Here is a 27,870-nt window from a genome sequence, read left to right on the forward strand (position 1 = left end):
TGAAGGGCTGTCATATAGAGGAGGGTGCCGAGTTGTTTTCTGTTGCTCAAGAAGGTAGGACCAGAACTAACGGGTTGAAATTAAATCAAAAGAGTTTCCGTCTAGACATTAGGAAGAAATTTCTAACAGAGCGGTTCCTCAGTGGAACAGGCTTCCTCGGGAGGTGGTACGCTCTCCTTCCCTGGAGGTTTTTAAGAAGAGGTTAGATGGCCATCTGTCAGCAATGCCGATTCTGTGACCTTAGGCAGATGATGAGAGGTAGGGCATCTTGGCCATCTTCTTGTCACTAGGGGTGTGGAGGGGGGAGGTAGTTGTGAATTTCCTGCATTGTGCAGGGGGTTGGACTTGATGGCCCAGGTGGTCCCTTCCAACTCTATGATTCTATGTTGCGTACAGACAGGTCTGAGTCTCTGCTTTCCACACAGCAATGTATCGGCGCTGGAGGAAGGAGACCCCGATGCGTATTTTGCTCTTGCCAGGAGGGGCCGGCAACTCCCCAATAAGCACAGAACCAGTACACTCGCCGAAAAGGAACAAGGTCACGTACAGACAGAGCTTCTCGCCCTCAAGGTCTTGGCTGCGGGCCATGGCTTTCCCCGAAGTTCAGCAACATAGAAAACAGGACTCCAAATGAAACTTCTCAAGATAAAGGCTAAATCTCAGACGCGGTTGTCAGAGACGGCCGGAAGGCAGCTAACATTGCTCCCATGAGGCGCTTAATGGTCAGTCTTGCTTATATTGTCTTCTTGACTCTCCAGGTGTTTCAGCTCAACTGTCCGCTTCAGACTCTGACTCTTCCTGTGTCAACTTACGTCTTTTGTCCAACGGCCGGGCCGACCTTCTCCTTTGCTGCAGTGCCAATCTACCTTTTAATTTTCTTTTGTCCACTGGTGGAGGAGACCCTGAAGGTGCAAGGTTTTCTCTTCCCTGTTCCTTTTCTCTTGATTCAGATGGCCAGTCGTCTGGCTCAGAAACCCCGTCTTGATTTCCGGTGTTATCTCTTCAGAGGGAGTGAGGCCTTGTTCGGCCACTTCCTCTTCTTCTGAAGAGTGACTCTCAGGCTGACTCATGACACTTTACAATGACCCCTCTCTCCTTGTGCTTGTTTCTGTTTGCGTGCATGCACACACATTTCCGCAGAATGAGGGTAATAGTTCATGCATCGGTTAAAGTGAGCTCTGCTTTATGCTGCGGTCAGTCTCTTAAATACCACGACTCTATATTTCTATTCTACACCCTGGCATTTGAATCTAGTTGGTAGAGATCAGGTATCTGCATTGATTCCTTTTCCATCGATAAACTCAGGAGTCTCAGCAGGCTTTGGCTTCACTTTGACTTTTGTCAAATGATATTCCACAAACCCCTGGGCTAGCAATAGCCACCGTGACTACCTGAAAATGGTTCCCCAGGATAACTTAGCTCCTATAGGTTCATTTCAGTACTGAAAGAATCATATGGATTGTTTGTGATAAAAAAAATCACAGAGGCAGACATGGAAAAGTAGAAATGTATTCCTGTTAAAAACAGTCAAAAACAGCCATGGTGGTGTGTCTGGAAACATAAATTATGCTCACAAAGGTAAAATTATGTATGTAGTTACAAGGCAGGAGGAAAGTCGAGGTTGCAGGAGGAAAAATGGAGGAATCAGATGTATGGGGTGGGGAAACTTGGCACCTACATTTTTCTCATAAAATAAATTTAATTTACAGTCATTTTTAGACACCTTCATTGCTTTTGCAACCTGCTTTTAAAATTACATCTATATGTTGCCAACAGCAGTGCTTTAGGACCCCTGTTCTCTCACCTCTCCCATGGCTTCAGTTTTCACTTTAATTACCAGCAGAACCCCATGAATTCATCAGATGCCTTTGTACACCAGTAGTTTTTACTCCTGGTGATGCTCCACTTGGGAACATAGTAACACCTGGCTGTCCTATTTACAGACTGCTTGCAGTTCCTTGAACTGCTCACCAGGTGGCGATCATAATCACTCCTCTCCCTTTCCTCCCTTTCTATTAGCTTCAGGGAGGATATAATTTGCAGGTCCTTTTTGTTTTCCAAGGTAATAGTATGCCTCCAAATTGTGACTATTTGATAGGGGTAGGACCTATTTCTTCAATGTCGATAATTATTACAGTGTGGCAGACCAGGTCTTCACAATGAATCAGCAGTTCACAGTAAAGATAAAATCTCTGCAGCAATTGGCTTGCATTACACTTTGTTTCAGCTTGAGTTACATGCATTACATGCAGGAGGGGTAGGGAGAGCAAGGGAAAAAAAACCTGTAAAAGCTTTCTTAAAAATGCAAACACCCTGTCATTAGGAAAACAGTGTTACATGTTCCTCACCTCTCCAAACAGCAAAAAGTTCCTGGGGAAATGTTACCCTGGGTAGGTTTCCTGCAGATGAGACAGCACTGGAAAATTTATAATGCTTTGGCGAAAATTTTATGCTTAATTCACAAAGATAAATGTAGAATACACCTGGAGACAAAGAAGCTTTCATACAGGGCAGCTAGGGTTGCCAACCTCCAGGTACTAGCTGGAGATCTCCTGCTATTACAACTGATCTTCAGCTGACAGAGATCTGTTCACCTGGAGAAAAATGGCCACTTTGGCAATTGGACTCTATGGTATGGAAGTCCCTCCTCTCCCTAAACCTCACCCTCCTCAGGCTCCACCCCTAAAATCTCCAGGTATTTTCCAACCTGGAGCTCGCAACCTTATATCCAGCTGATAGAGAGCAGTTCACCTGGAGAAAATGGCAGCTTTGGCCATTGGACTCCTAAGGCATTGAAGGTCCTTCCCTCCCCAAACCCCACCTTCCTCAGGCTCCACCCCAAAAACCTCCCGCCGGTGGTGAAGAGGGACCTGGCAACCCTAAGGGCAACAGATCTCCAGGGATGCCCTACACTCAAACTTCTGTTTCTTGTCTCACACACCTGTCTTCATCCCCCCTCAACAAGCAGGAGTGAGCTTTTCCAAGTTCTTGTGGGTAAGATTACCCCCTAACAATTTGTACCCATTGAGAAAACATCAGCTGATCATTCCGAGACACACAAGAATACGTGTCCCAGCAATAGCAAAGGTGGCATCCCTACCCTCTTCCCACTCCCCATTTAATCTCTAGCACCCTCAGATGAGATTCAGACAAAGGGCAGTATGTGTACTAGCTGTGAGGAATGGGAATCCTATCATACCTCCAAAGCAGACATTTGCTACTCTGCTTTTAGCGGCAGCTAACCAGGAGAAAGCATGCCAAAAGCTTCCTTGTTTAATGTCTTGCTTGGCTGTTGTTAAAGGTTACCGGGGCAGGACGAGCAAGACAAAGCGGCAACCCTAGGCATGTTAAAATCCAAGGAATGTATATTACTGCACCGTCTTCCACAGACAAAATGCTATCTCATCAGCATCTGAAAGCCCGTGCCCTAATAGATGCACTAGGCTTTAAGGTACATCCTGCACTTCGTAGCCCACCGGTACTGCTATTCATCATTCCCCCTTCATAGCCACCCATGTACATGCCTGCCAAGTAAGGAGCCACTTTATGCATCTGATAATGTGAATTCTGATCTACAAAAGCTTATGCTAGAATGAAAACGTTTCATCTTTAAAGTATAGGGTCGCCAACCTCCAGGTAGTAGCAGGACTGAAGATTTCCTGCTATTTCAGGAAATCTCCACTGGAGATCAGTTCACCTGGAGAAAATGGCTGCTTTGGCCATTGGACTCTATGGCATTGAAATCCCGCCCCTCTCCAAACCCCTCCCTCCTCAGGCTCCGGCCCAAAAACCTCCCGTCGGTGGTGAAGAGGGACCTGGCAGCCCTATTAAAGTACTGTTGAATCCCTATTTATTTTTGTGACAATCTACTAATATGGCTGCCGTCCTGGGATAGATATCCCAGTTTTTTTTATTATCAATGTGATTATTTTGGATTTAACTAGGGGTTATAGGATTGCCACATTTTTATAAAGAAGCTTTGGGCTCTACGAAGCTGCATGAAAAGCAAAAAAAGGCGACACCTTCTCCACTACTGAATCATTTCCGTTATGCAGGCTTTGCCCTTTAAAAACTTGCAGTCCAAATGACCTCACAGGTTAAGCATGAAATTCTATATAAATGTACTGGAGAGTTTCTATATAAATGTACTGGAGAGTAAATCCTATGGAAATAAGTAGGACACTTTTAAGTAAATTGGGATATGACTGGCCACACAATTAGTAGCTCCACAGACACCATTACCATTAGGGGTGCCATCAACCTAAAGTATAATAAATAAACTCTAGGTTCCCCATCCAGTGGGATGTCAGTATGACAGTGACTCATACTCTGCATCTTGTTTTAAATAATGAGTGCACAACCCAGAGGTGATGTTCTTGTAGTTATCGTTTTTACCGATTTAATGAGCTGAATATTTGCATTGTTTAGGCTGAAATGTGTCAGATAGGCACACAGTTTTTTTTCTTTTTCTCCACAGGACAGAACATGCTCTATAATAAATAAAATAACTTATATTTGCAGAATCAGAAACTTTGCTGAACTTTAAAAATGGATAACTTTGCTCCAGAGAGTAAATAACTAACCCTGGCCCATTAAAATCAGGTTTTAAATTGGTGTTCATTTCTTGTCTCGCTTTGTCAAAATAGATTCCCATACAAATTACGCAGAGGCAAGTTCAACTAGAGAAATAACAGGTTCTTTGAATTGTACTTCAGACTACTCATGTTAGGTTGCTACTACTTTTCTGAACCAGTATACAAAAAGAAAAGGGATTATGAATGCTGATTGTTCTTCTGAAGAAATCTAAAATTAAGTGCAACACTGAAAGTTTCCAGTTTTTACTGGGTTGATTATTCAGAAGTAATTTGGGCCACACAGTTAGGACTACATTCATAAAGTAGTTCATAGAAACATAAATAAACAAAGGGGAGGGGAGGGACTGTGGCTCAGTGGTAGAGCATCTGCTTGGCATCCAGAAGGTCCCAGGTTCACTCCCCTGCATCTCCAGTTAAGGGACTAGGCGAGTAGGTGATGTGAAAGGCCTCTGCCTGAGACCCTGAAGAGCCGCTGCCGGTCCGAGTAGACAATACAAACTTTGATGGATTGAGGGTCTGATTCAGTAGAAGGCAGCTTTATGGGGAGGGGCCGTGGCTCAGTGGTAGAGCGTCTGCTTGGCATGTGGAAGGTCCCAGGTTCACTCCCCTGCATCTCCAGTTAAAGGGGCTAGGCAAGTAGGTGATGGGAAAGACCCCTGCCTGAGACCCTGGAGAGCCGCTGCCGGTCTGAGTAGACAATACTAACTTTGTTGGACCAAGGGTCTGATTCAGTAGAAGACAGCTTCATGTGATCTTCCTGGGATTGTGTGATCCAGAAAGATGATTGATTGATTGAAATCTGTGTAAACTGTATTGACTTTGATGGACCAAGGGTTTGGGGGGAGGGCATGGCTCAGTGATAGAACATCTGCTTGGCATGCAGAAGGTCCCAGGTTCAATCCCCGGCATCTCCACTTAAGGGACTAGGCAAGTAGGTGATGTGAAAGACCTCTGCCTGAGACCCTGGAGAGCCCCTGCCGGTCTGAGTAGACAATACTGACTTTGATGGACCAAGGGTCTGATTCAGTATAAGGCAGTTTCATGTGATCTTTGGGGAGGGGCTGTGGCTCAGTGGTAGATCATCTGCGTGGCATTGAGGGGCATTATTGGGCTATTTTAAATTATTTTAAACTATTTTAATGGGTTATTGATTTATTGTGGTTTTCGACGGTGTAAGCCGCTCTGAGCCCGACCTTGGGTTGCGGAGAGCGGGGTAGAAATGTAATAAATAAATAAATAAAATGCAGAAGGTCCCAGGTTCAATCCCCAGCATCTCCAGTTAAGGGGACTAGGCAAGTAGGTGATGTGAAAGACCTCTGCCTGAGACCCTGGACACTCCATACCTGAGTGGGGATTTGAACTTGGGGATCTCAGATCCTGGTCTGACACTCCACCCACTACACCACATCAGATTAATGTTTCATAAAGTCTAGCATTCCGTTTCATACAGTATCCAACCTGTTGCCCTGAAGGGCCAACAACCCGATGCTGCCTCCTAGCACTGAAAGCACTGGTTTAATGCCTCTGGACATGAAGGTTCCTTATAGTCGTGAAGCTAATCTTCTTTTAAAGCTCAACTTTATCCCCTTTATAGAACATAAAAGCAGATGGTGGGGTTGATTTCAATGGGGCAATGGTAAAAGGTAAGGGTAAAGGTCCCCTGTGCAAGCACCGGGTCACTCCTGACCCATGGGGTGACGTCACATCCTGACGTTTACTAGGCAGACTTTGTTTACGGGGTGGTTTGCCAGTGCCTTCCCCAGTCATCTTCCCTTTTCCCCCAGCAAGCTGGGTACTCATTTTACCGACCTCGGAAGGATGGAAGGCTGAGTCAACCTCGAGCCGGCTACCTGAAACTGACTTCCGTTGGGATCGAACTCAGGTCGTGAGCAGAGCTTGGACTGCAGTACTGCAGTTTACCCCTCTGTGCCATGGGGCTCATGTGGAATATTTAACCCTTTCCTCGTGCCATTTTCCAAATATAAACTACCTGCCTCCACAAGCTGCTATTACTCCTGAAGAAGAAAATGCAAGTACCTGTATTCCCTCCCCTATGATGCTAACACCAGCTGGAGGGGTTAGATCATGAGTCACAAGAAAATGGTGCCAGTGCTCTTGTCCTATTCAGTCCTAAGACAGAATCCTTTGCCTCTAGAAAACCCATAAGTGGGGGATTGGGGGTAGGGTTGCTAGATCCAGGTTAGGGTACTCCGGAGATTTGGAGAATGGAGCCTAGGGAGGACAAGGACCTCAATGGGGTGCAATGCCATACAGCCTCCCCTCCAAAGCATCCATTTTCTCCAGGGGAACTGGTCTCTGTAGTCTGGAAATGAGCTGTAATTCCTGGGGATCCCCCAAATCCCACCTGGAGGCTTGCATCCCTAAAACCCATCCATCATACTGAAGTGCCTGGTTGTCTTATAGAGTCCAATGATAGACAACAAGGAGGAGGTTAAGTTAAAAGCAACAGTTCTTTATTTAGCTAAACACAGAGCTGGGGTGAGTTAACCACAGATAAGGCACAGGGTTACCCACCCGAGAACAAAGGAAGGTGAGCATCATTTATGCATTAGAATGGGGCAGGCCCATAGCTGCTTGCAAGCAGATTGATACGCAAAAGCACCAATACACATTAGGTATCTACTCCATGTTAATTAGTATAGCCTATAGATATTGCCCAAAGGCATAACTAAGCAAGTGCTTGATCTTGTGAGCTAGGAAACAGAAACTGCATTCCTACGGATAGAGGTAAGAGGAACTGTGAGCTAATTCAAAGACAGTTTCTCTGTCTTTGAATTAGCTCACAAAGAGGCAGTACCAGGCAGAGAGTATGATTTGTTGGTTCATGGCCCCCGGATGCCAACCTCCCCAAAGCTTCCATGTGTGTGCATATGAGCACATAGTGTTCTATACCAGCCCTTCTATCTGGGCACTACATTTTCCCACTGAACAGCCTTCTTCCTGTCCCACTGGCATCGCTTTGATACTAACTTCCACATCCAATCAACTGTGTGTGCAAAGTCTTAAGAGTCTTCCTTGGTGGTTTCCCTTTCAAGTACTGACCCTGTGTATGAACCCACTACCTCATGCCCTGGCCTTCAATGCTTCAACCACAGCCCCATCAGATTCCAGGCAAGCAAGGTGCAGCTGATTTAATAATAAGGCCGAGAGCTTCCCTTTCCTCAAGGGTTGTCTTTCCAGCCTCTGGTTCATTTCTGGGGTCAACTGTACTCACCAATAAGCACAGCTTTACAAAATGTCAAGGTTTATTTTATAGAAAGTTAAAGAAAACCCAAATGCTCTTAATTTACAACGAGCAAAGGAAAACTCTCAAAACTTCCTAGTAAAAACAGCTGTCGGGGGGGGGAGGTTTAAAAAAAACCAGGGTGAAGCTAATGCCTTATAACCTTCCCCACCAATCAATAGGATTGCCAGGTCCCTCTTCACCACCGGCGGGAGGTTTTTGATGCGGAGTCTGAGAAGAGCAGGGTTTGGGGAGGGGAGGGACTTCAACGCCATAGAGTTGAATTGCCAAAGCAGCCATTTTTCTCCAGGTGATCTGATCTCTATCGGCTGGAGATCAGTTGAATTCGCAGGAGATCTCCTGCTACTACCTGGCAGTTGGCAACCCTATTAATTAGCCTTTCAGTTGCAAGATTAGCACCGCTTGCATACATTCTTTTAGGAGGGCCTCACTGTGAAACCACTTACAATCTAAAAGCCAAAAAAAGCCTGAGTAAATGCATGGTGCTTCCGTACACCCTGCTTAGCTTCCAAGATCAGTCTATACCATGCCACCTTCCCTCCCACCCAATCAACTACTTCACATCATCATCAATATCTTTATTGGAGCCAGCAAGAGGATAGCATTGAGACTCCTTTTGCTCCTATATGTAGTACAGTGAGGCATAAAAGACATCCATTTTAAAATTAGAATGCTCTTAATTGCACTATTCTATTTCCAGCTGTTGGGATCTGCAGCATGAATTTTAATTAATGACTAAATTAAGGCTGCCGATCTTAGCAGCCGGAAACAGCTACATTATTTAAATAGGCTTTGAAATCATCCGATTTTTATCTCCCAGAGCAGCACTTGGATTAATATAAAAGTTGTCTTTATTCTGTTGAAGAGACGGGAATTACACAAGAGGCTGGAGGAGGTCAGATGCCGAGCATTGAAAAGATTGCTTTACTCGAGGTAACTGCTATTTGTGGCAGGCAACAAACAGAGCGATGGCAGAAGTGGGTGATACTACGCAACGAGCAGATGGCTTCTTCCCGCAGAAAACCAAGGGATGGGACGTTCTACAAAACATCAAGGGACCGTTGTCACATGCATGTATATCATGCCAAGTCATAGCAAGGGGCCTGACAAGCCTATCCCCAGTGGTGACCCAGAGCCGCACCGCCTCCTCTGAGGCTTCCCGGCCGCCGAGGAGAAAAGAAAAAGGGTATTTAAAAATTAAAAAGAGAAAACCCGGGGGAAATTCCCCATTGAAAACAGCGAGGCTGCGCCACCAGGAAAGGGGGCTTTCCTGGGGCAAACGGGGTTAGAAAGCCGCCCAAAAGCAGATGGGCTCCAGGAACGTCCTGGGAACGGCTCCCCCACGCCGGTGCGGCCGTTCTCTTCTGGGGTTTAGTTCCTGGACTGGCTGTGCTGGCAGCGGGGGCCGGCAGAGCTCCGTCGCTCCCAGACACCGGCATGTTTGCCCCCAAGCCGCTGTATTTATCGTGTGATAAAGTGGCACCTACGCCAGTGCTGGGTCACACCAGCTCCTAATGAGATTCGTCCCCCCCCCTGAGGATTGCAGCCTCAGTCTGGACATACAGGCTAAATACCTGTGGGGTATGAAAATAAGCCTCAGGATCATATGCACCTTTACCAACACTGTGGAACTGATTTGGCCTGCACATGCAGCCAAATGAGCTGTGTGGATTAGAAAATTGTAGGGTCTATGGTACCAATTCAGATTGTCAATATGAGATCCCATTTTTGAATACTTCCAACCACTAAAAAAAAAAAGTCACATAAGAGAGAAAGGTTCTAGGCCAACCCAGATGCAAAATTTCCAGAAAGAACTGTTCTTTTCTGGGGATTTTTTTGGGGGAAAGATGGAAATTTGGGAAAAGTTGAACGATAGATTATGCTTACTTTCCTATCAAACTTAAACTACTTTTATGGCATCATTTATAACTTACTTAGCATATAAAATTGTACTATTTGGCATACATGGAATATATATATATATTCATATATATATATGAATATATATATATTCATTTTCTATACAAAAAAGAATGCAAATAAACCCAATACTTGAGAAAGAGTTGCAAACTGCTACACCTATTCTACCATTGTACATGTATCTTTAACACTTATGCTACTCCCCGGGGACCGTCATTCCAGTCCCAGACTACCAATTCCAGTCCCAAGGTCCATCACTCCACTGTGGGGACCGTCATTCCTGTCCCAGACCACTTCTGTTGCGACCCAAATTGTCTATAGAGTCCAATGAAGACAATAAGGAGGAGGTTGGGTGAACTACAGCTCTTTTATTTGGCAAAAGCACAGAACTGGGTGAACAGATCCCAAAGCAGAGTCGGGAGACTGTCACTCACACCCAAGCAGAGGAGAAACAGTTCTCTTTATACCTTAAAGGCGGTTACATTTCAGTAAAAGATACATTCAACCATACAAGTCTTCAGTAGCATCATTGAGATCAAAGATACAAAGTCAGCACTTTCTCTTGCGCATGTGTACCTAACTCGTCTTTCGCGCTCGCATAGAACAAAGCAATCTATAGAGATTAGAGAGTTCCCTGTGTGCTGGAACCGGAAGGGGAGGGGGAAGACAGCCTCTGTCCTTGGGCAGAGGCAGCCTAATCGGGCTGTGTGTGTGTCTGTGCCGTTTCTACTGTCTGTGTGCATGCGTGTGTGTGTGAATGTATGATTTTCGCAGCACAACACTTCTGCTACTCCCAGGGACAGCAATTTGATTATGGAAGTGGTCATTCCAGACCTAGGGCAGGTTTCTCATTGCAACTTTTGTGGGCTGTAATGTATTTCAAAGGAGCCCGTGTATATTACCCATGGTTAGGTAAGGAAATGATTCCAACAGGCAAGTGTTGGGGGAAAACAAAGTATGCAGTTTTATTAAACAAAAAATACACCCTTTTACCCAAGCTAAGTAAACTTTTAACAAAAATACCCTTTTATCCAGGCTGAATTAAGGATGGGAAGTTGTCTCCTGGGAGGCAAGCAAGCCGCTTCTTCTCTGGCAGCCGTCCAGACGCCCTCCTCCTGGTTGGCTGGCTGCTTATCTGAAGCCCTCCCCTTCTTTTAACAGAGTGAAAACTAACCTTTTTCCCCATCACCAGGTGCTCATCATTTACAGTGCTGTGTGAAACTCCCTAATGACCTGAGATTGCTCTCACATGGGGAAGGGCTGCATTGACCACCATCTACCTCCTCGTAGTACAATGGTCTTCCGCAGTTTCCACTACACCGTGCAAGTCAGTTGGCATTCCTGGTTATCATTATATCCACTTGATATTCTAGTCATTTATTTTAGTACATCCTGAAGCCAGGGCCTCTGTGCTCCTTCACTTTGTGCCCAAGCTGCCACAGAGAGAAGTTGGGTGTTGCCATTTCCTTGATCCTCTTTGCCAGCCACTCTCACTAGCATTTTGCCCACTAACACATATGGCCAATCTAGCCCCTGCATGGATGATTCTTTTGCTTTGCCAGTACACCTTCTAGTAGTAGCTGGAGATCTCCTGCTATTACAACTGATCTCCAGCCGATAGAGATCAGTTCACCTGGAGAAAATGGCTGCTTTGGCAATTGGACTCTATGGCACTGAAGTCCCTCCCCTCCCCAAACCCCGCCCTCCTCAGGCTCCGCCCCAAAACCTCCCGCCAGTAGCGAAGAGGAACCTGGCAACCCTACTTCTAAATCAGAAACGCACTGCATGACAAGTAGGGGAGACTATCCACTTTGTGCCTGTGAAAATGATCAGTTAAAACAAGATGCTGGGGCTGGCCGCATGCAAGATCACAAGGCTTCTGTACTTGTGACCCACCCAGCCTCATGCATAAATCAAGCTTGGCGCCGGAGGTGTGATCGCATTCATGATTCAGCAGGAGCTGCCCGCCAGCCTGCAGTGTGTAAATCTGTCGACCTGGGCAGGGAACTAACGAAGACTCTCGTCATCATAACAACGTCAGCAAACAAGGCGAGGCATTTTGAACACTGGGAAAACCTCGCACCGCTTTTTGCCTTATTGATTTTAGAAGGGGAAGCAATAGGGTTGCCAGGTCCCTCTCTGCCACTGGCGGGAGGTTTTTGGGGTGGAGCCAGAGGAGGGCGGGGTTTGGGGAAGGGAGGGACTTCAATGCCATAGAGTCCACTTGCCAAAGCAGCCATTTTCTCCAGGGGAACTGATCTCTATCGGCTGGAGATCAGTTGAAATAGCAGGAGATCTCCTGCTACTACCTGGAGGTTGCACTAAGCAATGTGTGTGTGTGAAGTGCTGTCAAGTTGCAGCCGACTTATGGCAACCCCTTTTTGGGGTTTTCATGGCAAGAGACTAACAGAGGTGGTTTGCCAGTGCCTTCTTTGCATAGCAACCCTGGTATTCCTTGGTGGTCTCCCATCCAAATACTAACCAGGGCTGACCCTTTTCAGCTTCTGAGATCTGACGAGATCAGGCTAGCCTGGGCCATCCAGGTCAGGGCTCGCACTAAGCAATAACCAACAACAAAACCCTATGCTGAGAAAAACTAAGCTGTGCAATCAAACAAATCAGCACGCCGGCTCATAACTTTGGCCAAAAACGCATGGTCCCTTAACCCACTTTATTCCCTGTTTCAGCTTGGATCAAATTGACCCGGGCTCGGGGGAAACTGTATGCATTACCTTGAAAAGCAGGGACGAAACTGTGTTCAAATCCATCCATGTAAACAGAAAATGCGGGAGACGCTCCTGTTTCTGTTTAGCTTGCAACACCCCACCCCCGGTGATTGGTTGTTTCCCGGGGCAGGGAAGGCCCTCATTGGTCAAGTTGAAACGACCAATCACAGGGGGCGTGGGGTGTGTGCCAAACTAAACAGGAACTTCATGTCTCCCGCATTTTCTGTTTACATGGATCGATTGGCACAGTTTCGTCCCTGCTTTTCAAGGTAACGCATACAGTTTCCCGCCCAGCCCGGGTAAATTTGATCTTGGCTGAAACAGGGAACAAAGTGGGTTAAGGGACCATGCATTTTTGGCATTTAGCTATACACAATGAGTCCACTATAAAAGTAATACTCTTGAAGTGTTTACGAGCCCACACGTTGATTTGTTTCATTCACTACCTGGAGGTTGGCAACCCTACGGTGAACCGTCATTCACGAAGTGACTACGGGGGTTACCGCACTTGTATTCCCACCGATGTATTAAGAGTTTGAAAACGTTATAAAAAATACTGTTCGCACTTTGTTTGGCCCCTTTAGCTGTGAAGGCGTCTTCCAACCATTTATAAGCCGTGGCATCCAAAAACCCTTTTAAAGCGATGTTTTTTATAACATTTTCAAACCCTTAATACATCGCTGAGAATACAAAGTGGGGTCACCCCCTACGAAGCCGGCTTAGCATTGCTTAAAGAGCCGCTGTAACCTTTGGTGTTTGCTCCGCCCCCACACCGAATAATCCCCTTAAGGAACCATGCAAAACGACAGCCGCGCGTTAGCTATGCAAAGGGCGGTTGGCTAACGGACGGAAAAAAGGAGCAGGAGAGTGGAGAGGGTTGGAATTTCTCCTTTTGCGTCGGGACCGTGAATAGTCATTTTAGAGGTCGCATAAAAAAAAGAAGAGCTTTGACAGCGTTTCAAAAACTGTTCTTTCTTTTTTTAAATATTTTTTTATAAATTTTTATAATATAAAACAAAAGAAACAACAATAAAAAATACAAAAATAAAAATAACAAAAATGCAAGAGTACATACAATTATTTTAAATATTTAAATCGACCCCGCATAATATGCGGCTCGGGCGCGACGCGAACTGCCATTCCCGCGGCATCCTCGCGCCCGCTCCAGAGAAGGGCGGGGGCGACGGCTTCCCGGCGTCGGAGCCGCCTCCGAACGGCGCATGCGCCCAGCCGCATAGCGGTTTGGCCAAGGGGAGGTGGGGGGGTGAACGGAAGGCTCCCGCGCACGCGCCGTGCGGGACAGCGGCGGCCTGGAGGGCGGGGCCTAGAGGTGAATCAGCTGACTCGCTAACGGCGGCTCCAGGGGCGGCCGTTAGGTCCGGGAGGAAGGTGCCATGGCGACCACTGTGAGCACCCAGAGGGGGCCGGTAAGTGGAGGCGGCTGTGACGGAGGGGGTCCTTGAAGCGGTGGGGGTGGGGGGCGTTGGCTGAGGTGACAGTGTCGCCGGCGCCCTGTCGCGGGCGTGGCAAGGAGCGGGAGGGGGCCTCGGCTCCCCCTCCCCCCTCCCGGCCCCTCCCGGCCTAGGCCGATGGCTTCTGCGCGTGCGTGACGGCCGAGCGTGTCCCCCGCTCCCCTGGGGAGGGGGGGGGAAGGAAGGCGGAAGGGACCATGTGCGTGCCTCTGCCCTTCCTGCCCACCTACCCTTTCTTCGCCCGCCCCCGGTCCCGCCTGGCCCATCGGGGAGCGTCCAGTGCTCGTTGCGCCGATGCTCAGGCACATCCGGTAAGGCTGCGGGGGCCCTGGGGCTGGCGTGCATTGGCTCGGCGATCGAGCGTTTGCTTGGCATGCAGAAGGTCCCAGGTTCAGTCCCTAGCATCTCCAGTTAAAGGGACTAGGCAAGTAGGTGATAGGAAAGACCCCTGCATGAGACCCTGGAGAGCGGCCGTGGCTCAGTGGTAGAGCCTCTGCTTGGCATGCAGAAGGTCCCAGGTTCAAGCCCTGGCATCTCCAGTTAAAGGGACTAGGCAAGGTGGTGATGTGAAAGACCTCTGCCTGAGACCTCAGAGTAGACAATACTGACTTTGATAGACCAAGGGTCTGATTTAGTATAAGGCAGCTTCATGTGTTCATGAGCTTTCTCCAACAGAAACCACCCCTCCCTAGTGCCAAGGGGAGGGGCTGTGGCTCAGTGATAGAGCATCTGCTTGGCATGCAGAAGGTCCCAGGTTCAATCCCCGGCATCTCCTTTAAAGGGACTAGGCAAGTAGGTGATGGGAAAGACCTCTGCCTGAGACCCCAGAGAGCCGCTGCCGGTCTGAGTAGACAATACTGACTTTGATGGACCGAGGGTCTGCTTCTGTATAAGGCAGCTTCATGTGTTCATTTAGTCCACAATAACCTCACTGCAACGCTGTCCATTTTACCCAACTTACCAAACCTTACCAATATTTAACCAGGTGCTTCCTTATTAAACAAGCTGAAGAACAAAATGTTTCCACCTTAAAGGTAGTTTCATTAGAATGATCTGATACAAAAGTTGCTGGATAGAATTGGGGTGATGTGTAAGGAACAAATGTCCTTATAAAATGAACGGCATTCTGCTTGGCATGCAGAAGGTCCCAGGTTCAAGCCCTGGCATCTCCAGTTAAAGGGACTAGGTATGTAGATGGTGTGAAATACCCCTGCCTGAGATCCTGGAGAGCCACTGCCGGTCAGAGTAGATAATACTGACTTTGATAGACCAAGGGTCTGATTCAGTAGAAGGCAGCTTCATGTGTGTTCAATAGAAATGTCAATTTGGGGAGGGGCCTTGGCTTGGTGGTAGAGCATCTGCTTGGCATGTAGAAGGTTCCAGGTTCAATCCCCGGCATCTCCAGTTAAAGGGACTAGGCAGGTAGATGATGTGAAATATCCCTGCGTGAGACCCTGGAGAGCCGCTGCCGGTCTGAGTAGACAATACTGACTTTGATGGACCAGGGGTCTGATTCAGTATAAGGCAGCTTCATGTGTTCATGTGTGTAAGTAATTTTCAGCCCGCGTCTCATCATTTCTGACTTGAGCTGGGGGGGGGGGGTTCGGAGGGGGAATTGCAGTGTTATAGCTAAGCAGACGGTGGCTGCCCAAACCCAGTGGCATGCATTTCCTAGTGTCACTCGAGCCTCGGTATGTCAAGATCTTCATTATTTCTTGGGTTGTCAACCCAAAATAAATCCTTACTGCAGTTGCCAATCTGTCTTCAGTAAAGAGGGAGGTCTCCTTAAAAGCTTCAGTGGCCTCATTGTGGTCTCCTGCTTGAAGGCCTAATGTGTGCCTATGGGCATACGTGGACTTTGTTCCAAAGTGAAAAGATGTATTGATATAACCCCCCCCCTTTTCCTTGACACAAACTGATAAAGGGATCTACCCGCATTTTCAAAAGATAGTCACCCTTGCAGCCATTATGAATGGCTGGAAACTTCCCATCTGCTTTGTCATTCTGATGACTAGAACGTTGGCACAGGAACTTGAAATAAGACGTGTTAGTTTCTTTCCCTGCTCCTACATTAGGAACCTGTATAGATGTATTGCAGGAATCAGTCCTTGGCCGTGGGGTTCAAGAGTTTGTATGTAGGTTATATGAGCATTTGTGAGCTTGTGATAAGAAAATCTCTTAAACTGATACAGGAGGCTAGTAGACAGTCTTCTATTTTGAAGTAATATATGATGCATTAGCTTTCCTGTCCCATGATCAGCACTAAACAGAAGGTTGTGCTGTTTTACTGTTAGCTCACTTGGCTTTTCTGATATTTCAGGGCATGCACATACCCATTAATCTGTATGCTTATATTCAGAGAAAAAATTCATGAATGGGAGTGGTAACTTCAAGGAGGGAGCACAGTGTGGCAATGTTATGTAGGCTGAAGAAACCTTCAACATCTTTTAAAAAAATATGCCACATCTGTTATTCTCTACAGTATTTTTCCCAGCATGTTCTGATTGTTCCTGGAACCAAGATAACCTGGTCTTTATCTGTTAGGTAAAGGCCATGACTGTTCTACATCTTCTCTCCCCTCCCCAAACTGCAGATTTGGTCTCTTTTGATTAGACGGTCTTTGCTGTTAGCGAAGACTGTTAGTCAGGTTCTTGTATGGATCATATGTTTATGTGTTTCTGTCGTGATTGATATTGGTGCAGAAGGAGGACTGGGATGCTGATGCATAAGCATTCTTCTCTGTCACTTACTCATTTCTGTGGCTAAAAAAGCACTCAGTTTGCTGAATGAAGAATACTTTCCATAGGAAATGCCGTTGATTTGGTCATCTCCTTTTCAATGGTAAAAGAAACAGCATTCTGAAATATATACATTTAGTGAAACTTTATTGAATAACGAGACTGTGCATGCCTTTTTTTACAACTGTTGTACAGGATATGTTAACCACCAGTTATATTTATTGTACAGAAATAATTTGTCTGGCAGATGTACCTTAAATAACAATTTTGCTATAAGAATTGTAGCAAAAGTTTAGCAATATTGAAGACCTAAACATTTTCTACATATTTATGATAGGTGGATCAAAACTTTTAATAGGCTAACTTTTATCAGTGTAAGTTTCTCAAGAGCTTCATTCTTGCCCCCAGAAAAAAATTCAAAAGCCTTTAAAAATAGAATATGCACTTGAATGGCCTGTACTTCTTTAATTTTTCCGTCTTCATTTGGAAGACAATGGTCACCAGTTCTGCCTTATATTTTGGAGAATGGTTTTCTAGAACTGTAATACAATCAAATAACCACTAAAGGATGCTGATGAGTTAAATGTAATGTTTCTTACTTTTACAAAGCTGCAGTGATGCCTAATTACCTGAGGGAATCCACATTTAAAGAATAAAGATTGAGTATCCCTTATCCAGACTGTTTGGGACCAGAAGTGGTCCATATTTTTGATCTTTCTGTAGCTTGGAATATTTTGGAATTTTTGCATAGATATAATGAGATATCTTGGGGATGGAACCCAAGTCTAAACACAAAATTCATTTATGTTTTAATGTATGTTTTATATATACTTTATACACATAGCCTGAATGTAATTTTAAACAATATGTTTAATAATTTTGTGTACATTGATCCATCAGTGGCACTGCTGAGGGCCTGTAATGCCTGCATGCCAGCTCAAAAGGTCCAGTTTTTGGATCGATCTGAATATCGGATGTCCAGGTAAAGCCGGGGGGGGGGTAACGTCAGGCCCGGGGGCCATTTAAGGCCTGCAAAATCATTTGGTCTGGCCCTTTGTGTGTCCTGGCAGATCTCTAGCTCAGAAGGATCTAAGATTGGTTAGTGTTCCTCCAACTTTCCCATTTTTTCCATTGGGAAAAAATTATCTGATTTTTCCTCGATCCCCCCGCCCCGGGCCTTCACATCTCTAGGTATATGCAAGATCTGTTAAAATAAAACCATACTACTGCATGTATGCATCCTTACTTGTAGGTAAATCTCATTGAGTTTAACAAGATTTGCTTCCAAGAAAACCTGTGCCTCTTCATATTAACTGTTCCTTCCCTGTTAACATGCAAAGCTACATCCCCACTGACAACTGCTTCACACTTGATGGTTGGCTGATACACCAACTTTTGCTGTTGGTAGAGCAAGCTCCAACTTATTTTGATACAGAGTCAAGCGACTAATTTGCCCTTTCAGATACGTTTCCACTTATGCAGTAGGGGGATGTGCAAGCAGATTGATAGGATTCAAGACTACTTCTGATCATAATGGTTCAGAGTAATAAATTTGCTGTATAACCAATTTAAAAAATGTAAGTATTTAAAGGTCAAGCTTTAAAGAAGTTAATTTTGAGATGGGTTTTGAAATTGACAAGATAAAATAAGCAATCAAAACTGCAAAAGAAAAACCTGACAATCCTTTTTGGTTTTTTTGCTGCATAATGAATTAATTGATTTTGAAGCTGGAGAGCTGCTCGTAATTTGAGCGGTTAGTTAATAGCTGCAAAGAAGAATGTGGGGATTGAATGCAGCCTAGCATTGGAGGGTGTTATTCTTTTGGTCCAGTAGAGGTAGTTACCTATTAAATATGTAATGAACTCTCGATACAGGTAAAAGGGATGCTGGGCAGCATATTTACAGCACAGGAACTTGAAATAAGACGTGTTAGTTTCTTTCCCTGCTCCCCCCCCTTCACCCAACCAGGAAGTATCCTGGAGCCCTATGTCAACTGCAGCCTCCTCCTGGGTTGTTCCCTCTTCTATGTGGGGCTTAATGATGCGAAGGGCTCCACCTGGCTGCCACAAACTCACAACTCAGAGACTGCAGCCCCACCCTGCCTGTTTTAGGCATATCCTGGCCAGGCTGAATCAGCTGCCAGTCACAAGTGCCTGCTTTAGCTGTGGTGTGTTGTACCTGCAAGTCCAGAGTGGGTCCCGTTGCTGGACACTTCAACTCATCTTATACCCAGTTTTGTTTGTTCCTCCTTAAAAGTGTGATATCTGCACATATACCCAGCTTGCTAGGGGTAAAGGGAAGATGACTGGGGAAGGCACTGGCAAACCACCCCGTAAACAAAGTGCCTAGTAAATGTCAGGATGTGACGTCACCCCATGGGTCAGGAATGACCCAGTGCTTGCACAGGGGACCTTTACCTTTATAGATTATTGAGGTTATATTATTTGTAAATTGTATATTGTTCTATAGAGTTTGTAAATTTTCATAATACCTTGGGTTCATAGAACCATAGCCTGGGTAGTGATCGCCCCCTGCCCCCCACACCGGTGGATCTAAGCATACATTCAGTTTTTTATCCAGGAAAAGTGGCCTGTATTCTGGTTTGTTTAATAGCATTGAAAGCAGGGGTGTCGAACTCAACTGTTATGTAGCACTACAGGATATGACATAAATGTCACTTGGTTGGGCCGGGCCATGCCTCACCAGCCCAGATTGGGGGGTGGGGGGGCTGGGTCGCTGGCCAGATAAAAGCTCTCAAGGGGCCGGATCTGGCCCGCAGGCCTTATGTTTGACAACCCTGATCTAAAGGTTTCCAGTACTGCTTCCAATATTGTTTTGGTCTTCTATCTGTGAGGACTTTTCCACTATCCAGTTTGGATTTTCATTTAGGTACAAAAAGTATACAGTTAAATTTGAGTCCAGTAGTACCTTAGAGACCAAGAAGATTTTTAGGGTATAAGCTTTCGAGAGTCAAAGCTCCCTTTGTCAGATGAGGGTCTGACGAAGGGAGTTTTGACTCTCGAAAGCTTATACCTGAAAACCTTGTTGCTCTCTAAGGTGCTGCTGGACTCAACATCTAGCAGTTCTACCGCATACCAACGCTACTACCCTCTGAAGCTATATTAATGGAAGACAGAAATTATACAGTTATAGATGGGGGAGAATGATATTATTTGATCCACAGTGAAGCTTGTGTTAGGGGAAGATACTCCCCCTCCCCCCGAACAAACATTACAGTGAGCTAATTGAATTGATCCCCCAAATTGTGGTTTAGCGTGGCAGGCAGCCATTATTTATGCTTACTCCCTATCTTCTCCAAGTAATCCGTGTGTATGGGTGGGGGGTCCAAACCTGAACCTCTATAATTCACGAGGAACTCAGGCGTGTGGCTGATTTTTGTGCCTTGCTAGAGGGTCAGAGGCAGCTGCCCACTATGAGCAGATTGCAGGCTTGTTCGGATTAAGCCTTGATAAAAGCCACGTTGTAGTTTTGTCCCTCTGCATCGCCTTGCGTGTTTCTCCAGCGCGTGGAGTCTTCCTGTGAACTGACAACTGGCCATCTGCTATTACCAGTGCAGCTGGCGTGCAGACAGGTTTGTGTCGTAGCGTCTAAAGCTACGTGGCATTCAAGGTGAGTGCTGCTGCATGGGCAGGCTATGGTGCCAGAGCCAGGGAACTTATTGCTCATTATACGGACGCTAGGGATGTAGCACTAGGTCCTTTGTTGTGTTGTCTCTGCGCTGCAGAACTTCGTCTTGGGCTCTAAGGGGTTTTACACTCAATTTACCCTTGAGGCTTTAATGCAGTACCCTTGCAAAACCTCTTTAAAGAAGCTGTTGTACAGTCTGTAATCCCTTCTTTTTTGGAAGAAAGATAGGTTCACTGCTTTGGTCTTTTTTTTTAATGGGTTGGAGAGGAGCATGTGCCTCAGCTGAGAAGGGAAGCACATGGCCTCAGAATCTTTTTTAAAATGCAATTACCACATGGTGGGGAAATACACATGCAGTATCACCACAGAGCTCATTTACATGAGCGTCCTTAACTCAGCTAGTACAGCAGGAAAGCATTCCATCTTTAAAATAGAAACAATATAAGGAAATGATAAAGGCATGGCGAAGGGAACGATTTCTAATATTAGAGGCATAATTAATATGAATATGCATTATTAATTGTTGCGTGAAATATGATTGAAATTACAGCTCTTAATGTGGACACCCCCACCAAGCCAGCAAGGACTCCTTTGCCTCCCCCACTTGACTCCTTCCTTGTTGGCTCATGGGACGGCGGTGAGGGCTTCTTCCCCCCCCCCCCGTTGCCACCAGCCAGCTCTGCTGAACAATAGTCTCCGTTTCTTGGCCTCCTTACACATTTATGCAGAGACAAACTCAAATTTGCCATGGAGCCTCAGTTCCTTTCTTCTTTTCCTCCTCTTCCCTCCTGGTCTTGTGACCTACCTGCAAGAGAGTCACAATCCAGTTCTGTGAACTGCTGCCATAATCTGTATTATCCTGAACCATCAAACCACATGGACTTTTTCTTTTTTGTCCATCTGTGATTATTTGCATAGGAGTGTCATTTGCAGTATGCTCTAGCTTCAGGCAGAAATCAATTTGGAGTTTGTATTTTACATTTAGCCGGAGGAAATCGAGAATATGGTCAAGAGCATGTTGATCAATTTAACTGAAACTGGTGGCATGAATACACCTGATCCTAGAACTCTCTGTTTGTGTATTTGTAAGAGACAAGGCTTCTGTTTCTCCTCCAAACCAGTGGAAGACCTAAAACAAGGTGTTCTCGATCAGAGGAAGGCACAGATGATTTAAAATACATTGAGGTGAAATCTTACTTTTTTTCCTGATGCTGTTGTAGATGAGAAAAGGAACGTTGTCAGTAGTTTTATCAGCAAGGGAAAACTCTTGCAGTGCCAACAGTTCTCTGAAATATGACAGAGCTAAGTGTCATGGGGCACCTGAGTAGTGGGAGGGAAATTATCTTGTGTTTTTTCTTAGTTGGGAAAGCTTTGTGGCACAGAACCCACTGTGCAGAGTTGCATTTGTACACTTGAGGGTTTCAGTGATCAGCGGAGACTTTTAAAGGATCTCTCTGCTAGTGTTTGATCTGACAGCATATGGACCATCAGTATTCCACTTCAAGAAACATCCTCCCTGCTTTTCAGACCCTGCTTGCTACCTTTAATCTTGCTGAAGTCCTGAGGCTCTTACTCAGGAGCCTCAGCTAATTAAATTTTATGTTAACTCCTACACCTGGAAGATCTGTTCTTGGAGAACATGACTAGCGCTTTGCCGTCTTAAAAAGCTGTAGCCTAGGGCCTTTATATTTCCTGAAATAAGATTCTATTTTTGAAGACATGTATTTGCAAGACTAGCAAGGTTGAACACTCTGGGGTGTAACTCCTGCTGTTGCCTTTTGTTAGAATCTCTAACCATGTTGCCTCATTTTATATGGAGCAAAGTTGGTTGAACGTTAACGCGGGCTTTTCATGTAAGACACAGTTTAAGTAGTCGTTGTATTGTGGCCTGTTGAAGTGTAGTTTTCACCTTTTTCATTATTTCAGACTTTCTATCGTGGGATTTCTTTAGCCCATTTCTATCAGAACTATTCCACAACTAGAATGTAGGGTGCTGTTAATGCAGTTGCCACTTTTCAACATTCTACTATGTGAGCCAGAGCTTCACCAACTAAAAAGTTCGTATTTTCCCCTGTCAGAATTTGAAGAAGTGATGTTCATAAAGGAAGACTTCCATAGATCTGGGATTGACAGTTTCAGGCACCAGATCGCTATTGTGCTGAGTCCAGAGCACTGGAGACCCTTAGTGTGTACATTCTGTTACAGGGTGGAGGAGGGAAGGGGGGGGTCCGCCCTTAAAAGGAATGTTGTGCAAAACCTTTAGCATGGAGCTGATCTTTTGCTAGGTTATGAGCTCTGCTGCAAACAGAGCTCCTGCTCCTAGTATGCTTAGCAGCAGCATCACCATTGCATAAAAAAGGACAACTTTCACTTTGTTGTATCCTGCCATAGCTGGGAAAACTGAAGGCTCTGCGCTTGGCGGAGTGGGCAAAGGTAATAGACTTTCCCACCGAGGGTGGGAAGGGGAGCAGAGGAGCCTGGCCTGGAGAGGAGGAAGCAACAAGTCTTTCAGTCTTCAAGCCAACTTTCAATGGTATTAGAATCATTCAGAGCACAAATAACTTGTAAGTGGCGTACTGATTATACGTGCAGGATTATGGTCCAGATTTACTGAATCACCAAAGTGGGGGCACCAGTGTGAAATCTATTCACCTCCCCCCCACCCCACCCTGGACTCCATGCTTGCATTGAAAAGAGAATAATTCTTGGGTTTCTTCCTTTCTCGTTACATAAAGTCTAGTGGTAACAGCTGGCCTACCTTATGACATTAGCTTAAAGGAAAAAGGCTTGCTTCACCAAAAGTTTATGCTGTATTACATGTTTTTGGGTGTCGAGGGGTTCTTGTTTTTGTTAAGTCAACATGGTTGTCCTGCTGAAATACATTAGTTTAGGCCCAATTTATTTGCATTCAGCTGAATCAAATTGTGATGTTTTTTGTAGCTACACAAAACAGTCAATGTACACGATACTTTACACAGGACAAGGAAGTTCAAGTAATGTGGTGTTATGAGAGGTGGCTTACTGTGAGAAGCCGATTGTTAAGTAAGAGGTGAAGAATGGAATCCTAAGTATGCAATGTTTAAAGGAAGCAGGTGGGAGAAGACGAGGCCAAGCAAGGGGAATTTTAATCTAATATATCTGTATGCTTTTTCTGCAGGTTTATATTGGTGAACTTCCTCAGGATTTCCTCCGCATCACCCCAACACAGCAACAACAGCAGATACAATTGGATGCTCAAGCAGCCCAGCAGTTGCAGTATGGAGGAGCAATGGGCACTGTTGGGAGACTGAGCATTACTGTAGTACAGGTATTTATAATAGGTATTTTAATGGGCTAAATTTTTGCTTCTTGCTAATGCCTTGAATGTTGTGCTTAAAAGCATTGTTGCCAAGATCGATATTCACGGAACTTGGCAGTAATTTCTTACCTAATTAATAGTGGGTCTTTTGGAGTGGACCAGACAGCACACAATGATCAGTGCTGCTTAAGTTCATGATTGCGTAACTTGAATGCATAATAATACCATCGTTCCCTGTATGAAGAAAGGAACACGATTAACATAGGGTCATTGTTCGTGAGTTGGGTACTTAGAATGTGTATAAGGGTTTAAAATAAAACTCTTATCAAAACACAGTATTTATCTTGAGTGTCAGCTTGATAAGGCTGTCATCAACTTGGTTAATTAGTCTGGTTTGTAATTCAAAAATTTTAAAATTAGTCTGGTTTGTAATTCAAAAATTGTTCAATTAAAGGACTACAGAAACTTTGGGGACGTACTATCTAAGGCTGTGCATTTTTGTGGTCTTCATCCAATCAGGAAATATAGAGTTGTTGCCAAATCTTTTGCCAAAACTTTGTCAGTAGTTGTTTCGACATATCCGTTACTAGTGGGGGAAAATTCTGGGCTCCTGTTGTAAATTATTCCCATATGAATGGTTTTTATTGGCAAACACTCCAGTCCAACAGTTTACACATAATAGTTAAAGGTGCTGTTTTAGAAATGTATTGCTAATAAAAGACCCTTTCTCTCTAATCAACCTAGACTATGTGAGCGATTTTCCTAGTAATGCAGCTGGATAGATAAACAACAGGATTAGTAAAAATCCCACAGTCCATGTTTATCTGCCTTGTTCCTTGTTAGATGCATTGCTCTGATCTAGCACAGCTTAACACCTAAGCTTTGTTTTCTTCTCTAAATACTCTAGTGTGGGCACTTCTACCAAAGGCCCTTTAGTCCCCTAAGTAACTATCTTTTCTGGACATCTCTGTGCTGTCAAAGTCTAGTGTGCCCCCATTTGTATTGCCTAGTCCAGTTAACCCACCATCTCTTAAGGTTGAGTAATTTCAAAGCTTATGGCAGCTTCCCTTGGGGTTAGTTTAAAGGATTCTCTGCGACCTTTTAATGTTAATTACCAGCAGTCTGTTTCCATGTGGATCACATCTCATTTGTGCACATTCACGCTGTCCCAAAATGTTTTCCAGTGCCTAATGCATCTTTCTCTTGGCACCACTACTATCTATCCATGCACAGATATCCTCTAATCTCCACCTGTCTAACTGACCCTGCATGTGGAACAATAAGCATTTCTGATCATGTTACTGCAGAAGTCCTGAACGTTAGCTTCCAACCTAGCAGCCTAAATTTTTCTGTTTAGGATAGTATGTCTATTCTTCCTAAGCCTGTAGGTTTCAATGTGACCATGACCACTGGCTGTTCCTGCACATTACCTGCCAGCCTTTCTGGTCAGGGCATAATGTCTCCAACATTTGTCCCAGGCTGGCAAGTCACTATGCAGTTAAAGTGTCGATCACAGATCTGCTTCTTAATTACTGTTTTTTTGCAACAAAAGTCATAAACAGCGAGCCATCACACACCAAAATGGAAGCCTAAGATTTGCTACTTGAGTTACAGCATGATTTTACTACAGCCAGAAATTTAGCCACACACAAAGTTACTTGTTCATCTTCATTTCTTAGTAGCCAAGAAGACTTTACAACTGATGAGAGAAAGTCCTGCTTAAGGAAAGGAAAAATGAATTCAGTTCTCAAATTTGAAAATTCAGGGCAATCCATATATAGAGTCAATTCACAGGCCTATCTCTTCATATTCCTAACATTGGAGCCCAAGTGGATATTGGGATAATTTTGGTCTTTCAGGGCTTTTCACCCTCAGAATGTTTTCTGGAAAGATGTCTTGTGAATTCTTTAAAGACTGGAAGCATGGCTTTCCACTGTCACTCCTGGAGTCTCTCTGAAAATGTCTTACCCCCTGCTCCATCCCACTCTTGAGCTCATTACTGCTACAACAGGTGTAAGTTTGATCTATGGCTGCCTCTAGACCTTCAAGTCATGCAAATGCAGATAAGTGAGTGTATGCATGTTCCTCGGTAAGTCTGAAGAAACTGAATGCAATTCAGAGGTCTGCTGAAAGATGGACTGCATTTAATTCAAGCTGATATAAATTATTGGGCAGAAGATCTTGATTTAATTATTGATTCTGATCAACTTTGCCTGTAAAACTGTATTTTCTCCCTTGTTGAGATAACCATTAAATGCTGTTTACAATTGAGAGACATAAAGGTTTCGGTCTAGAAAGTGGTTCCAAAATGACTTAATTCCTTTTTGTATGTTTGTTTCCCTAGGCAAAATTGGCAAAGAACTATGGCATGACACGCATGGACCCCTACTGTAGGATACGACTTGGCTATGCTGTTTATGAAACTCCTACAGCTCATAACGGAGCCAAAAATCCCCGATGGAACAAAGTTATTCAATGTACTATTCCCCCTGGGGTGGATTCTTTCTATCTTGAAATATTTGATGAGGTTAGATCAATATTCATTTTCAAGACGTTTTAAACTGCTTCAGTGTTCCCACGCCTAACTGTGGGTTGCCAAGAATGGTTTTAGTAATGGGGAATGCCTTGTGGATATAATTATGGGGTTCAGTTCATCCTAGGGGGTGGTAATCTTTTGGGCCTGTAGGATCACTTCTGCAATATTTTCTTGTTTGAGGGAGTCATAAGAAGAACCCTGCTGGATCAGAACAGTGGTCCAGCATCCTGATGTGTACATCAGTCAGCCAGTTGCTCTGGAAAGTAAACAGGGTACAGAGGCAGAGGTCTTCCTTTACTGCCACCTCCTAGCAGTGGTATTCTGAGGTTTGCTGCCTCTGAATATGGAGGCTCCCTTCAGTCACCATGGCTAGTAGCCACTGATGGACCTCTTCTCCATGAATCCATCCAGCCTCCTTTTAAAGCTGTCCATGCTCATGGCCACCGCTACTTCCCTGGCAGTAAATTGCACTGTGGAATTACTCATTGACTAAAGAAGTATTTCCGTTAGTCTGTTCTGAACCTATTTCCCAACAATTTCATTGGGAGCACCTCAGTTCTAGTATTATGTGAGAGGGAGAAGAAGCTCCCACTGCACTTTCTCTACCCCATGCATAATTTTATAAACTTCTGTTCTGCTTCCTTTAGCCATTGGATTTCTAAACTGAAAAGTCCCAGACTCTCCAACTTCTTATAGGAAAGGTGCTCTAACCATTTTGGTTTGCTGACCTAGTATTTTTTCTAGTTCTGCAATGTGCTTTTTGAGATATAGCAACCAGAACTGCACAAAGGATTCTAAATGAGACCACACTATAGCTTTATACAAGGGCATTACAATATTGGCTGTTCTGTTTTCAATCCCTTTCCTAATAGCTCCTGGCACGGAATTTGCCTTTTTTTTTTTACCACTGCTGCACACTAGGTCAACATTTTCATTAAGCTTTCCACAACCACCACAAGATGTCTTTAAGTCTCAGTCTCAGCCAATTCATACCCATCGGTATTGGGGCTGGTGCTATTCAATTTGCTAATAAGTGATCACAGACTGGTGGTGAGTAATGTAGTGGCCAAGTTTGCTGATGAAGCAAAATTATTCAGAATGGTGAAAACCAAAGCCGACTGTGAAGAGCTCCAGGAGGATCTCCACAAATTGGTTGTGTGGGCAAAGCTGTGGTAAATGAAGTTCGGTGTCGGTAAATGTAAGGTGATGCACATTGGAAAAAAACCCCTGACTTTAAGCATATGCTAATGGGGCGTGAACTTGCTGAGACTGAGAGGGAAAGAGACCTTAGGGTCATAGCGGATAGCTAAATGCAAATGTCAACCCAGTGTGCTGCAGCATTGAAAAGGGCAAACTCTATGTTGGGGGTTATTAGGAAAGGGATTGGGGGGAAAAAACAGCCACAGTTAGAATGCCTGTATAGCTCTATGGTGCAACCTCATTTGGAATACTGTGGGCAGTTTTGGTTGCTGCATCTCTAACAGGACATCGCAGAGCTGAAAAAAAGCATAGAAGAGGGTAACCAAGGTGATTAAGGGGTTAGAGCACCTTTCCTGACGAGTCCGTGATTTTTTCAGTTTAGAAAAGAGACGACTAAGGGGGAAACATGATAGAAGTTTATGTAATTATTCATTGGCTAGAGCAAAGCTTCTTAAACTGGGCCGCGAAAAAT

General features: G+C 44.8%; 1 protein-coding gene across 1 annotated transcript in view; it reads left to right on the forward strand.

Annotated features, from left to right (window-relative positions):
- The first annotated feature begins 13,887 nt into the window (after nt 1–13,887).
- The window catches only part of TOLLIP (toll interacting protein), a 29,148-nt gene continuing 15,165 nt past the window's right edge, over nt 13,888–27,870 (forward strand). The window contains exons 1-3 of the mRNA XM_056851741.1: nt 13,888–13,933; nt 23,522–23,671; nt 26,007–26,189. Coding sequence (XP_056707719.1) covers nt 13,901–13,933; nt 23,522–23,671; nt 26,007–26,189 — 366 coding nt within the window. The 5' untranslated portion in view covers nt 13,888–13,900. The remainder of the gene's footprint in view (nt 13,934–23,521; nt 23,672–26,006; nt 26,190–27,870) is intronic.

Source organism: Euleptes europaea, chromosome 6, assembly GCF_029931775.1.
Source record: "Euleptes europaea isolate rEulEur1 chromosome 6, rEulEur1.hap1, whole genome shotgun sequence".
In the NCBI taxonomy this organism is placed as follows: domain Eukaryota; kingdom Metazoa; phylum Chordata; class Lepidosauria; order Squamata; family Sphaerodactylidae; genus Euleptes; species Euleptes europaea.